The 15,611-nt window shown below is 44.1% G+C and overlaps 1 protein-coding gene across 5 annotated transcripts in view; it reads left to right on the forward strand.

Moving 5' to 3' along the window:
• The window catches only part of Frmpd3 (FERM and PDZ domain containing 3), a 146,032-nt gene that overhangs the window by 111,450 nt on the left and 18,971 nt on the right, over positions 1–15,611 (forward strand). For all 5 annotated transcript variants that reach the window (XM_040744461.1, XM_013118206.3, XM_040744460.1 and 2 more), the window contains 2 exons: positions 1,564–1,653; positions 3,607–3,786. In XM_040744461.1, the coding sequence (XP_040600395.1) occupies positions 1,564–1,653; positions 3,607–3,786 (270 nt within the window). The remainder of the gene's footprint in view (positions 1–1,563; positions 1,654–3,606; positions 3,787–15,611) is intronic.

The raw sequence follows: 15,611 nt of genomic DNA on the forward strand, positions 1-15,611 counted from the left end.
CTAGGAGACACCAGTCTTTGCCTGTGAGAGGCTTCTTTCCCCACCTCCCCCTGGCCCTGCCGGGCCTTCTTAGACTGCTAAGACTCCATCTGTTTGTGCTTCCTGCCCGAGAGGCTGGAGGATGGTGACAAATACTAGAATCAGCATGCAGGAGACACAATCACCCCCATAGATGCCACCCATTCCATATTTCTTGAATTACCAACTAGCTTCCCTTTTAAGATGCAAATTTCCCCAGAGAGCTAAGCCATCCCCACCTTACTGTGCATGTTTAATCAGATTGTTTTTTTTTTTTTTTTTCTTGGCTGGGAGCACCAGTGCTCTCCACCATCTCCACAGCAAAGATTTTTTTTCTATGCACGCCAGTGCTCTGCTGAAGAAAGCCTGGCTCTAGCCATTGACTTGGGCATAGTCAAGTAGGGAAATAAAACCGTAATTCCCAACACAAAGCAGCAGGCACTGGTACTCTGCAAGTGTTTGGGAGAGACAGATGCCAAGCCCAGGCTAGGAGAGGAGGCACTGGCATATTTAGGGCCAGAGCTGAGACTTGAAAGATAGACAGACAGGAGCTTAGAAGATGAATTGCTAGAAGCAGTGCTAAGAGAAAGACTTCCCTCCGCAAGGAGATCCATCTCTACAGAAGCCAGCCATGGGAGTCGTGGTAGCAGGGGAAGGAACGTAAATGGTTCAGCCTATGCAAAGCTACAGAATATAAGAGACATGAAGTTGGTGGAAGCAGAGACAGGAGGGAGTCTAGGGAGGTTGGCAGGAGCCAGTTCTTGGAGGGCTTTCTATGGCACAGAAAGGGATTGCACACAATAACTATAGGCAGCAATGAGCCATAGAGGAATTGAAGCAGGAAACTGATATGATAAAATTTACTGTGTTTTAGGGTGTTCCCACTAACACTAGGTGGAGGTAAGTGAGGGAAAGAAGCTGAGGACCCAGATTGCTAACATAGGAAGGAATGTCCAAACAACAGTACAGGGCAAAAGAAGTGGGTAGATCCATTCAAGAGGAAGTCAGGAGATAAAAGAAATATGATTTGGTGACTGGTAACCCCCTGATGAGAGGACGAAGGAAGAGTCTTGTGTTCCTTACAGGTTTCTAGCTCAGTTGCCCAAGACATGCTGACAGAGACCCGGTAGCCCAGATAAAGAACAGGCTTGGGACTTGGGGGTGCTCAGTATGAAAGCGCCAAGCGGGACCCCATGATTGCACACTGCAGTGACACTCTCAGGATCTGAAGGATCTTAGGAGACATGCAGAGATTAGGTGGATGGAAAAGTACTTGAATTAATGCATGAACAAACAGATTCGATTGATACTTTGGGTATGGGGATCATGAGGTCTGTGGAGTACTTAGCAAGGTAGGTGGAATGCTGAAGGTGAGAGCCATCCTAACTGGGATATCCTTCCAGCTTTACTCAGGCCCTTCTCATTTTCACAGAGTAGGCTGATGACTAGCTCCTGCCATCAGAGGTTGAGACTCCACTTGGAGGATATGGGCTTGTTTTTCTGTGTTTCTCTGGATTTTTATTTCAAGGTGGGTTGTTTCCACAGGGCTCCGCAATTCAAGCAAAGCTCCAGTACCTTCGAATTCTGAATGAACTTCCGACCTTCACTGGTGTTTTATTCAACACTGTAGGCCTGGTCAGTGGGACTATGGGATTGGGGGAGGGGCAAAGTGTGGGGGTATGGGGAGGCATCCAACCTTTGTTGGGGGGACAAAATTGATTAGCTCTCATATTCAAAGCATCCAATACATCCATGGATTCAACCAACTGCAGATCAACAATAGTCTACAAAAAATATGTTGGTACTGAGCATGTATAGACATAATGGCACAACAACTATTTATACAATATTTGTACTGTGTTATGTATTGTAAGTAATGTTGAGATGATTTAAAGCATACATTAGGGTCAGGTGTGATATTGCATGCTTGTAATCCCAGCACTCTTAGAGGCTGAAGAACAAGGATCATGAGTTCAAGATTGAGGCCATCCTTGAATACATCTCAAAAGTATACTAGAATATAAATGAAGATTATATGCAAATACTATGCCATTTGATATAGGAACTAAGCACCCATAGATTTTATCTACAACAGAATCCTGAAAACATTTCCCTATAGATAACAAGGACCAACTACATCTGCTTTCAATGCCCCTTATCAATCCTTTTGTGTTCCCTTCCTACATTCCAGGGTTTGACAACCCTTGTCTGTAAAGGACCAAATAGAAAATGGGTTTGCCTTTTGTTGGCGGATCAAATGGATCTCTGTAGCAACCAGTCAGCCCTGCTGTCTTAACATGAAAACAATTACAATGTATTAACAAATGGGTGTTGCACTGTGCCAATAACTATTTGGAGACACAGAAATTTGAATTTCATAGCATTTTCATGTGTCAAAAATATGGTTCTTTCTATTTCTTTCCAACCTCTTAAAAATGTTTTAAAATTTTATTTTTAACCATTGAGGCATATGAATCAGGTGATAGGCCATATTTGGCACATGGGCCATAGTTTGCCAACCCCTATACTCCCACAGTCCCCTAGCCCAGGTCTCCTGAGTCTCCATACTGCCCCCATGTACCGAGAACCTGCGCTGCACAGTGGTGCTCTGGGGCAGGGCTCAGCTGGCACCATCCCTAAGACTGCTCCAGTCTAGTTGATGCTGGTAAAAGGAAATTCAAATCATTTTACTGATTGGCTCCAGGTGCTTGTCATGCTCTGTGGAACACACTGTCGTGCTAGCATGGCACACTGGAGAAAATCTGCTTATCAAAGTGCCTGTAGGCAGACATAAGAGATTCCCGGGGTGATGTTAATAGCAGGGAGTGGGCCAGGAGAAGGCTCAGGTTTGATGGCTTCAAGGAGTTTGTCAGCCCCATTTAAGGGAATCCAGTCTGTCAGAGCTAGGAGCAGCTGTTTGTACACTGGGATTTGTAGAACACCGAAATCCCCCTGGCCCCTCCCTTCACCCCCACAAACCCTCAAACCTCTCTCCACCAGTCTCACATTGCTCAAATGCCTATTGGTCATTACTTTCAGTCAAGGCTGCTGAGTACCTATTAAATGGTAAATCTAGGGAACCCTTCATTAAGTACCTAAAACACCATGAATGCCTTAGGCAAAGTTAGTTTTTCACTAACTTTGTGCAAGTTGGTGAAGGGTAGGTAAAAGCCAGACATAATGCTGCCCAGTCAGGCAAAAGCACTGGGTAGCTTTTGGATGGCTCTCAGCAACTGTGCAAAGTACCCCGGGGCTTGATAAGGGAAAGTTCTCCAAAGGCACCAGAAAGAACAGACTCCCCCTACCACCCTGATGCTGCCTACTTAATTTGCTGCTGTAGATTAGGTGTGATTTAGGCCAAGGATCTAGGATCCTGAACCAGGGAGGTTCCAGACCATTTTCTCCTCAAGGTTGCCTTTTTAACCCTGACACTGAACCTCAGGTATTTCTCCTCTCTCCCCCCCACTCTTCACACACCCCAGAAGAACCAACATAATCCATATTTTCTCTTCCTCACTGCCTCTTCTCCTTGGATATTCTCTCCACTTCTGTCTGTGAATGTTGTCTGCCTGGCCCACTTGACACTAGGACGAGAAGCAGTCAGCTACCACTCTCCTGGTGGGACCTCGTCACGGCATCAGCCATGTTATTGACCTCAAAACCAACCTCACCACTGTGCTGTCTGAGTTCAGCAAGATCAGCAAGATCCAGCTGTTCCGGGAGAACCAGGGCGTGGCCCGAGTGGAGACCAGTATCATGGATGCCAAGGTGAGCCCTGCTTTGAGGTGCTGCTTCTTTCCAGGAACAGCCCTGGGGGAGAAAGAGAGTTGGGGCACATGAAGTGAGACTCAGAGATTCCCAAGTGGCTTCTCCATAGAATCCTTTGTCCTCATGTCTCCCTTCTCCATCTTCTAGGCTTTAGACCATCTAAGATGATTAATCAGCATGCCTTAGTTACTGTTCTGTTCTGTTGCTGTCATTAAGATAGCGTGACCAAGCCAGGCAGTGGTGGTGTTCACCTTTAATTCCAGCACTCAGGAGGCAGAGGCACGTGGATCTCTGTTGAGTTCAAGGCCAGTCTGGTCTACAGAGCAAGTTTCAGAGCAGACTCCACAGCTACACAGAGAAACCCTGTCTCAAAAAAACAAAAATAAAAAGATAGCATGACCAAGAAAACATATAACAGAACTCATTTACTTGTCACTTACGGTTTCCGAGGGTTGGAGTCCATGACCATGGAGCATGGCAGCAGACAGGCAGATATGGCACTGGCCCAGTAGCTGAGTGCTCACATCTTGAGACACAGGTATAAGACAGAGAGAGATAACTGAGAATGGTGTAGACGTTTGAAACGTCAAAATCCACCCCTAGTGACACACCTCCTCCTAGAAGGCCATACTGTCTAATCCTTTCCAAACAGCATTATCAATTGGAGATGTCCAAGTGTTCAAACATATGAATCTATGGGGACCATTCTCATCCAAACTACCACACAGCACTATGTAGGCCTAGAAAGTGTTGGGTAAGCCTGAATCAGCCTGCATAGAGAACTGCAGCTCCAGGAGCTACCCAAACCACCATTTCACAACTATTCTTGTCATAGCACAAACAGAAATTTGAATTTGGGGATATCATGGCAGCTTACAATTCCAGTATTCAGAAAATTGAGACAGGAGCATTGCTGCCTACACAGTGATTACAAGTCCAGCCTAGGCTACATAGCTAGCTCCTGTCTCAAATGCTAAAAGAAAAAGGAAGAAAATAAAAAGTCATACAGCTGGGTATGGTGTGGCATAGCCGTCTGTATTCACAGCCACTTGGTAGGCCAAGAGGGAGATTAAATTTCACAACCCACTTCGGCTACATAAGGAGGGAGTCCTTGTCTCAAAATGTTTGTGTGTGTTCTCGGTGAGAACAGGTGTATGTGAGCATGCAGGTGGGGTCCAGGCGCGTCTTCCCCAGTTGCTCTCAAAAGCAAGACCTATTCGGCTAGACTGGCTGGCCAGCAAGGCCCAGAGATCTTCCTGTCTTCCCCTCAGCACTTGGATTGCAGGTGCACTGCTACCGCACCCTGTTTGTTTACATGGATGCTAGGGGGGTACTTAGGTCCTTATACTTTGCTAACTGGACCATCTTCCCAGCCCTTGGGGAGAAAAGTGCTTACGACTTGTGAGGAAGCTCACTGATAGAGCACTTGACTAGCATAGACTCTAGACTCTGTCTCTAGCCCTGCAAATTGTAAAGAAAAAAGAAAATCGCACTCACATGGAATTTCAAGCTAAATAGAGCAGCCTTAGAGAGAGAATCTGGTCACCCTAGGTCCTGCCTGCCTGCTCAGAGATTAAAGAAATAAGTGCCTTCACCCATTTCTGCCCATCCCACGTGTATATTGGTTGGGGAGCACCCACTCTGAGCTATGTAAAAGGTGTGTCTGTGCATGGACCCAGTGGTTCTGGACAGCGGAGGGACAATCAGAGCCAACGTCTCCTCTCAGCCCCCAGAGTCCAGCTCTCCTAGAACCTCAGAATCCTCCCCATAGATCAACACCCTCAGATTGACAATCAGCTGTCGCTGAAATCTGGCAGCAATGGTCAGCCACCCCCTCACAGTTCTCCTGTTTGAATACAGTGACCAGTGTGGGCAGGGGGCAGACCTTCCTGCCAGTAGGCAGAGACTCTTGGAAGGAGGCACAGCTTTCCCTTCTTAAAGGCTTTCCCAGGAGGATGTGTAGTTAACAGATTAAGCGGCGGAGTGTTTTGCTGTTTCTAAAAGAACCAAGTATTTATTTTTGTGTTTGTAAAACCCAGGAAGCTTTAATATGTAAAATGTTTCCACCTGTGATACACAGGATTTCCATTGGTTTGGGAACCTGCCTGGTGCTCATGTTTAATTGGGTTGCGGCCACCTTCCCAACCATTTGGTTGCTACTCTCAGATGCTGTTGGGTAAAAAGCCAAGTGAACTGGTAAGGAAAGGCAAAGAAAGACAAGACGTGCAGAGGAAGTTTGGTTCGCAGAGATACAGAAGGAATTTGAAACAGAGAATCAGCTTTTGGATTTGTTTTCAGCCTTCAATATTTAATGAGTGAGTCTTCCAATCAGTAGCACAGTAGAAATTCCATGAGAGGTTTTAAAAAATAAAGGCACGTGGACCCTATTCTGAAAACTGATGTTATCACACCACTTTTGGAGACAGGCTTTCTCTGTGTATCCCTGGCTGTCCTGGAACTCACTCTGTAGGCCAGGCTGGCCTCGAACTCACAGAGAGATCAGCGTACCTTTTGCCTCTCAAATGCTGGGATTAAAAGTATGCACCACTGCCTAGAAAAACTGATGATTTCATTGGTTAGAAGTGCTACCTAGGCATCAGGATTTATTTAATTTTTTATTTTCTCCAAATGATTTGTAATACACCTAATTAGAGTGAGCATGGGTTGAAGATTTCAGAGAAACTACTTTTTTTGGTTTTTTCGAGACAGGGATTCTCTGTAGACCAGACTGTCCTCAAACTCACAGAGATCCATCTGCCTCTGCCTCCCGAGTGCTGGGATTAAAGGTGTACATCACCACTGCGTTCTTATCAGGGTGGCTAGAGTCACAAGCATACATGATCTACCTTGGCACAGCATCAGAGCATCTGCATAACTCTGGAATCAGATGAGGTTCACCCTCTCAGGGAAGATACACACACACACACACACACACACACACACACGCACGCACGCACGCACGCACGCACGCACGCATGCACACGTACACGTACACCCACATGCACACATGCACATGCATGCACACAAATACAAAGCTAAAATACATCTCTTTCTGAAAAAGCAGTAGGAAGTGAATGCCATAGATAAATGTGGCATGGAATGAAAAGAACTTGAAGGAGTTAACCACAACCAGCTTCCTCAAGAGGGTGTTTTGAGCTGGATCTTGAAGTGATAGGCATGAATTAGCAGAGAGGAGTGGGATGTGTTCAAAGGCAAGGAGCAAGCACGGAAATAAGCAAGCCATATGTGCAGGTCGATAAGCATAGTCGCTTGGCTGGAGAGGAAAATAAGGAGAAGAGAGAAGAGATTGGAGAGATTAGGGGCGGGCAGAACAAGTCAGTTAAAAGCCTCCCAGGCCAGTTTGAGGAATTTAGATTCAATGTGGTTGATGAGTAGGAATGCACTGTAGGTCCTTGAGCAGAGGGGGAACAGAATGAGAGCTGATTTGGACCAGCATGGAAGAAGGGTGGAAGCAAGACAACTGTGAAGTTAAGGAGCAGATGTGAAGCATGTGATATGTTAAGGTGGGCATGGGTGTTGCACACAATGCGTGTGTTTTCTTACCCCTATTGCCTACTGCACATATCCGATGTGCGCTGAAGAACAGTGCTAGGTGTAGAACTCTAGCAGATCATGAGTAGGTGGTGAGGTGGCACTACCTTTGGGGATAAATACATTGTATCTGATGTGCAGCTGAGACTTTAAAAGGTTGCAGTGTTGGAGTAAGCTGTGACCAATAGTCAGATAGGTGATATGAGTGCTCAGAGGTGTCACCAAGTGATAAATGGTTCAAGTATTCCCTGTTAAGAGCAAATGACAAAATGCAAAAGAGCGCTTCGGGAGAATATTCCACTTGGTGTCATAATTGTTATAGGTAGTAATAGGATTTACCATGTACAATAGGTAGAATTATCCCTTCCTAAATACGTGTATTCCATAAGCCTCAGAACCTGTGAATATGATTTGACAAAGAAGAATAAAAAGTGCAGATGCAATTAAGATTGCTAATCAACTGACCTTAAAATGGGGAGATTAGCATGAATTATTCAAGTGGAACTAATGTAGTCTATAGAGTCAGTCTATGTGGTACAGCCTTCATTAGAGAAGAGGACCAAGGACCAAGGTGTGTGGTGATTTCCAGGGTCAGGGAAGGCAAGGAAATAGATTCAACTCTAGACCACCAGAAGTGACACAGTCTTGCACTCGATTTTTAACCCAGTAAAACTCGTATCAGAACTCTTACCTCCAACACTATAAAGGAATAAATGTGTATGTATCATTTAAGCTACTAAATCTGGAGTCATGTGCTATAACAACAGTAAGAAATTAATGCCATGAAGTTTTTCACATAACAAGTACTCATATATTATATTTTTTCCTTTTCCTTCCTTTATTTTACTTTTGAGACAGGGTCGCGTGTATCTTAGGTTGGCTTTAAACTTTCTTTATAGCTAAAATAATAAGATGACCATGAACTCATGATTTTCTGCCTCTACCTCCTAAGCACTGTGATTAAAGGTGTGTGCCACCATGCACAATTTATGTGCCACCACGTGTAGTTATTTTTTGTTTTGTTTTGTTTTACTCTTTGAAGACCAACCACCCAACTCCCAAATTAATACAAGGAGACTTATTCTTACTTATGAATGCCCAGCCTTAGCTTGGTTTGTTTCTAGCCAGCTTTTCTAACTTAAATTATTCTGTTTCTCTTTAACTACATTTTGCCTCTGGGCTTTTTGCCTTTCTTTATTGTATATATCTTTCTTTCCTTCTTACTCTGTGACTGGCTGGGTGGCTGGGTGGCTGGGCCCTGGCATCCTCTTCTCCTTTTCTTGCTCCTCCTTCTTTGCTCCTCTATTTCTCCTCCTATTTATCCTCTCTGCATACCAGCCCCGCCTATTGCTCTCTCCTGCTTAGCTATTGGCCATTCAGCTCTTTATTAGACTAGTTAGGTGTTTTAGACAGGCAAAGTGACACAGTTTTACAGAGTTAAACAAATGCAACATAAAACAATGTAACACTTCTTTGCATCATAAGTAAAATCAGCAAAAACAAATATAACACACCTTTACACAGTTAAAATAATATTTCACAACCACACCCATTGTTTTGTAAATGATAGGCAAGCTGTGAATGCACTTTACTGACTGAGCTACATCTTACCCAGTATTCACATGCTATAGTAAAGATATTATTAGATTGATAAACATACCATTTGCAGCCAGCTTTTGTTACCAAAAAGAATCAGTGATGTCTGTTGTGTGGGTTACTAATCCATGCTCTATGAAATGGACACAGCAACATTTAATTTTTTCCATATGAATGTGGAAGATGAATGACAACATCATACTAATAACTTGGTTGGCATATAGATACCACAGAAATCAACAAATGCATGGATTAGGGTTTAAAAGAACTGGTTGCAATTATGCATAAAATTTAATGCCTAGAATCTCAGCACTTAGGAGGCTAAAGCAGGGGAATCAGAAGTTTAAGACCAGCTAGGGAGGACCTAGCTCAAAAAGAAGTGGGGAAGGCAAGTGAGATGGTTCAGAGGGTAAACAAGCCTTCTACCAAGTCCTGGAGACCTGAGTTTAATCCCCAGATCCTACACAGTGAAAGAAGAGAACCAACTCATGTAAGACGTCCTCTGACTTCCACACTCAAGCCCTAGTGCACACAGAGAGACATACATATATAGAAGAAATAACTGTAACATAAACAGGAGAGAATCTCGTTGTAAGATGAGTACACTACTACACATGGAACCTTCAATTTCAGCTATTTGAATTTCCTTAGCAAAAGACACGGACGTTAGAAATCAGACTCAGCCCATTTCCTCCTAGATAGCCCACTGTGGCCTGAGAATATTCTGGAAGGGTCTACTGTCTCAGCCATGACTATCTTAGCTCATGTTTTCATTGCTGTGAAGAGACACCATGACCACTGTGACTCTTATAAAGAAAACATTTGTGATGGCTCACTTCCAGTTTCAGACATTCAATCCATTATCATCATGGTGGGGAGCATGATGCTGTGCAGGTAAATGTGGTGTTGGCTACATTTTGGCTTGCAGGCAACAGCAAATCAACTGAGACGACACAAGTCAGTATCCCGAGCATAGAAAATCTCAAAGCCCACCCCCACAATGACACACTTCTTCCAACAAGGCCATACCCACTCCCAACAAAGCCACACCTCCTAACAGTGCCACTCTTTGTGAGCTTATGGGGGCCAACAACATTCAAACTATAAGTGACTAACCATAAGAATCATGCCCAAAGATTCTGGTTTTGCTTCTGAAACAGGTTCTCGTGTAATCCACACTGTCCTCAAAAGATGACCTTGAACTTCTGATCCTACCTCCTCTACCCTCCAAAATGATGGAATCACAGGCATGCCCTTCTCCCCAACACCTGGCTCCTTTGTAAAGATTTAAAAATCACTGACTATCCTGCTGTTCCTTCTAGATTATTTAAATCAGCATCTCTAGGGCTGGATGCAGGGATAGCTAAGTTTTTACAGGCGCCTGGGTGATTCTAATGTACAGCTGGCCCAAAAACCATTGCTTTAAAACAATATTGTGCCTCACCCCAAAATTGTCTGGCTATGCCCAATTAGCCTTTCTCAGTGTATGGAAGCAAGAACTCAAATAAACTGGCTCTCTGGGATTCAAGGACCCCCATCTGGTACCCTTCCCTCTCCAGGATGCTTCCCATCCTTTTTCTCTTGTCAGAGATGCTGGAGTGAGCCAACTCTATACCAGGGCACCCCAAGAAGGTGATACAGCTGGAGCATGTCAAATTAATCCCTGCTGTAGCTTCTCCTGCCTGGCTCATGCCTTAAACTCCATTCTCTTTATCTCATTTTCCACTTGAAGATAGCCTGGGTGTATTTAGTTACAGTTTTCACTCAGCTTACTTGTTCATAGTAGAGAGAACATGAGGTAGTGTTCACATATTGTTCTCCAAGAGACAACAGACTGAAACAGACACCACTGGGCCGTTATCCTACTCCATTACTACAGAAGCACATAAGGTCGAAAAGGAAACCATCAAAGGAATGCCCCATGGGATCTCTGTGGCCCAGCGTGTTTCCGTTCTCCTGCTTAAGCTTCATTGCTTTAGTGTTTCCTGTATGGGCAAGTGTTACATGAGGCATCGTGATCATTAAAATCCTATTTAAGGTAAATGGTTGTTTTTGAACTTTTATAAGAAACCTATCCGACCTCTGCTCGCCTTCCCTTAATTTGATTTGTACCCCTGTTGGCAAAAAGCTCATCTGGGTTCCTTTTCCAAGTCATGCTTAGTCCACGGTGGGGACAAGTTGGCAACCTGGTAAGGCCACTAATGTGATGGGCTGTGCTGTCCTGAGCCGCCACTGTGCTTGTGCCTCTCAGAGCACAGGGTTTTGCCTTCTTGCTCTTTTATTGGTGATACTGGACTACATGCGGGTAAGGGGAAACTGAAGTGAAATCAGCAAAGCCAGCCAGTCAGTCAGTCAGTCAGACTCCTGTCAGTAATTCTGTCTGCAGGCAGCCAAGCAGTCAGCCCGGTAGCTAACCAATGCAAATGTGAGACTGTCTGGCTCAGCTTGTCAGCCAGAGCTCAAGTGAGTCAGACTGTTCTACAACAAGCCAGCCCATCAATCTGTCCATCCATCAATCAGCCACTCAGCCTTGGCACTGGGGAAATAGTCCAATATTCAATTTGTCTGCCAATGCCATGTCCTCAAAGAAGCTTCTTCGAGCTTCTGAAACCAAATGTCACATATGCGCACATCCATGCCCACCCACACACTGCTCCAGGACACTCTGTGTTCTGGTAACCCTGTAATTTCCCTTCCTGGTCCTTATCACAACTTGTGGCCATATTTGTTTCTAAGATTATTTGGTGTATGATTTATTGCCAGCTACATTGTAGGCTCCACAAAGGCAAGGACCTGGTTGTTCTGCTCTGGAATGAGTGGCTGTAGCTGTCAGCTGATCTTGCTCTTCAGGAGGTAGCTCACCAATGTGTCACAGCTTGCTGGGTGGATACAACAGAACATGGGAGTGAGTATTTTAGCGAGGGGGAGCAGCATAGGTTAAAGTACAGAAGGGATGAACTAGCTTGGCAAACTAAATTATATGCCACTGTTTAAACAGAGGGAGGGAGGGGATATGAGAGGGGGACATAAACCCAGCTGATGCATATGTGGCTGAAGATGTAGGATAGGTCCAAATCCTGAAGGGTCTTATAAGGTGTTGTAAGGTAGCTGGATGTCATTGTTATTGGCAGTGCTAAGTTATAATAAGAGTTGTGCATTAGAAAGATCCCTTAAGTAGCAATAGAGAAGTGAAGTAGAAAGACATTGGAGGAAGAAAGGCCACTTGCAGGGCTACTGGAGGTCCTTAAATTATCTTCTAGATTCTGAGATGTCACAATTTGTGCGACAAAACATACCCACGGATGAGGCATAAATTCACACAGATGAAGCAGCTTGGGACCAGAGACACAAGAACCCCCAGGATGAGAGCCCCCCACACCCGTGTCTCAGCATCATCACATATTTTAGGAAGTATGGAGAAGCCAGGTAGTGGTGGCACACGCCTTTAATCCCAGAACTCAGGAGGCAGAGGCAGGTGGATCTCTGAGTTCAAGACCAGCCTGGTCTACAAGAGCTAGTTCCAGAACAGCCTCCAAAGCCACAGAGAAACACTGCCTTGAAAAACCAGAAAAAAGAGTATTTTTTAAGTATGAAGAAGTCAGTGAGATCCTGAAATAGTCATAGCAGTGGAAATGTCCATGGTGTTCATGAATGCCCTGAGGCAAACCTAGTGTGTCTTGAGTCCTCCCAGTAATAATGGCAGCAATTGTCAACATCCAAACCTCTGTGTATCTTTCTGCTGCAGATGACAGGGGTGAAGCTAGAAGGTATATCTGGCTCCCTTGCCCCATTCTACCTTTCCATCTGTCTGTGTTATGTAAGTCTGACCATTCTGTTGTGACCAAGAAGTCTCCGTTAACTGGAAGTACAGACATCACCAGTGTCCCTTCCTAATAATGACTGGATAACATTTAATCCGTGGCTCCTCTCACTGGAGAAAAGAGTCATTGCTCCTCAGTGTGTATAGATTGCTCCTTTTTCCTTCCCATGGAATTTCATGAATTTAATAGAAGCATCATTAGTCATTAACTTGTTCTTTCAGTGACAGTCCAAACGCCGTGCTGTGACATGCACTGGAACTGGATATTCAAAAACTAATGAATCAAGCTGGGTGTAGTGGCACTCTAGAGGCTGAGGCCAGAGGATTGCTACAGTGTGGGACCAGTATGGGCTACATAATACGGGTCAACCTAGACTACAGGATGAGACCTTGTCTCAAAAAAAGTATTTGACTTATAGCATTATATGTGCTTTGAGAAAGGAAAAACAGTTCAAGGGGAAATAAAATGAAACACTGACTCGAGAATCCCAACACAGAGGTAAAAGATGGCCCACCATGAGGAAGAATCAAGGATTGTAGATGAAGCTTGGAGCCTACATAAGGTAAAAAGCTACACGAGAAGAGTCAGCTAAAGAGCAATAGGGACAGGGCTCGGTAGGTGACTCAGGGTTAAAGAGCAGTTGCTGCTCTTCCGGAAGACCTGAGTTCAGTTCCCAGCAGCCATATCCGGTGGTCCACAACCACCTGTAACTCCAGCTTCGGGGGATCTGACACCTCTAGTGCCTCCTCAGACACCTGCATGAATGATTGTATGCTAACATGTAGACCTATAGACAGAAATAAAAATAAATCCTAAAAAAGAGAGAGACCAGTGCAAGGATGGCCAGAGATCGCAGAACCAGAACACAGTGTCACCTCACAGAAACAGAAGCCATGAGAACAGTGACCAAAGCAAAAGGTAATCACTGTTAACTGTTGACAAAAGCATCAAGGTTAATTAGAAGTTAGGGTGGGGCAGCGATTATGAGTTCCAGGCCAGGCTGGGCTGCATAGTAAAATCTTGTCTCAAAACCAAACCAAATAAAATGGTACCATGTTCAGGCATTGTTGTTCATGCCTGCAGTTCCAGCACTTGGGAATTTGAGGTATGAAAATTACCAGGATTTTGAGGCTAGCCTAAGCTACATAGCAAAACACTCTCTCAAACAAACAAAAAGTAGTAAGTCACGAGATAAGTTGAATAGATCAATTATGCCCTGGAAGCTGACTTTAACCCGACACTTGCATCTATAAATATTAATTATAACACAGTCACAGCCATTTGTTTAGCTTACAGATTATCTATGGCTATTTTCACACTATGGTGGAAATACTGTTTCAACAAAGCCTGGGTGGCCTGTAAGGTCTAAAGTATTTGTACTCTAACACTAAAAAATGCATGAAGTGTGGCATGGTGATGGAAACCTATAATCTTAGTATTTAGGAGGCTGGGGTAGGAGGGTCTCAATTCAGAAACAAGTTGGGGTTAAGATCTTATATCAATTATACATACAAACTCTGGAGAGGTAGCTCAGCAATTAAGAGCTCTGGCTGCTTTCCCCAAGGACTCCGGTTTGATTCCCAATACACACATCAGAGCTTAAAAATCAGTACTAACTCCAGTTCTAGGGAACCCAACACCCTGTTCTGGTCTCTAAGGGTACCAGGCAAGCATGTGGTACACAGACATACATGCAGGGTAAACACTCATGTGCATAAAATAAACTAAAGGAAAACTTTAAATAAATCAACAGATAAAAACAAAACGAACAAACACAATCTGACCTCTTCTCTGAATGAACTAGTCTATGTTCAGCTTAACCTACATGTTGGGTTCCTGAGAGCTGGCAAAGAAAACTAATCTGACTTCAGCCACCAGCAACTAGTTTGGATTCAGAATTGTCCCTAAGGTGACAGTAGCAGCCAAAGGCATGTGATCTAGTTGTTGATTGGATTTTATGGGGTTCTCCTAAAGGCCCTTCATTTTCACTGGTGAGGTCTTAATCATTTCTCACCTGAACTGCTGCAGCTGAGCAGAGAAGGGATGTTTCCTATTAATTCTTCTAGGCTTTTATTCTGTTGTGCTGGAAATCAACCCATGGCATTGCTTGTGTTAGGCAGGCAATCTACTACTGAGCCATATCCCCAATTTGAAACGGGGTCTATTGCAGCCCAGGCTGGCCTCAAACTCACTAGGTATCCAAAGGTGACCTTGAACTCCTGATCTTCCTGGCTTCACCTCCAAACACTAAGATAATGGACATGGCTACACCTCACTGGGTTTCTATTAGCTCTTAATAATGCCCTCTAGTAATTCCAAAAGGTCGTGGCTACTCAGAGCCCATGACTCCCTCCTCAGCCCGTCTCCACAAGTTATTATCTCACTTTGATTTTATCCAACTTACTCACATGACACCTTTGAAATGATAGAACAAATTCAAAGGGTTCTTTAAAATGCACTGCTGTTTTATCATTGCAGGAATCTCTGAAACAGTTAAGGAGTTAACTCCAGGATCAATCAACAGAGTGTGATAATATTGCCCACTGTGGGTCTAAAAACAGCAGCAGTTGGGGCCAGAGGAGTAGTTTGATTGAAGAGTGCTTGCCCAGAATGCACAAGGTCTATATTCCATCTCTAGCACTGAAAAAGAAATAACATGAATCCTGTTGGTATGAAATTTTCAGTAAAAAGAAACAGATCTTTGAGGGTCAAATGAATTTGGAATACTAAAATCTTTGAAGTTTCATGGGATATATTAGTTAATATATCATAGGATCTTAAAATTCCCACAGCAAAATTATCTGCATAGCTTATTTAATCTACCACTCTTAACGTCAGAGCAAGAAACACCAATAA

The sequence above is a fragment of the Mesocricetus auratus genome, unplaced genomic scaffold, assembly GCF_017639785.1.
Source record: "Mesocricetus auratus isolate SY011 unplaced genomic scaffold, BCM_Maur_2.0 Super-Scaffold_100003, whole genome shotgun sequence".
NCBI lineage: Eukaryota > Metazoa > Chordata > Mammalia > Rodentia > Cricetidae > Mesocricetus > Mesocricetus auratus.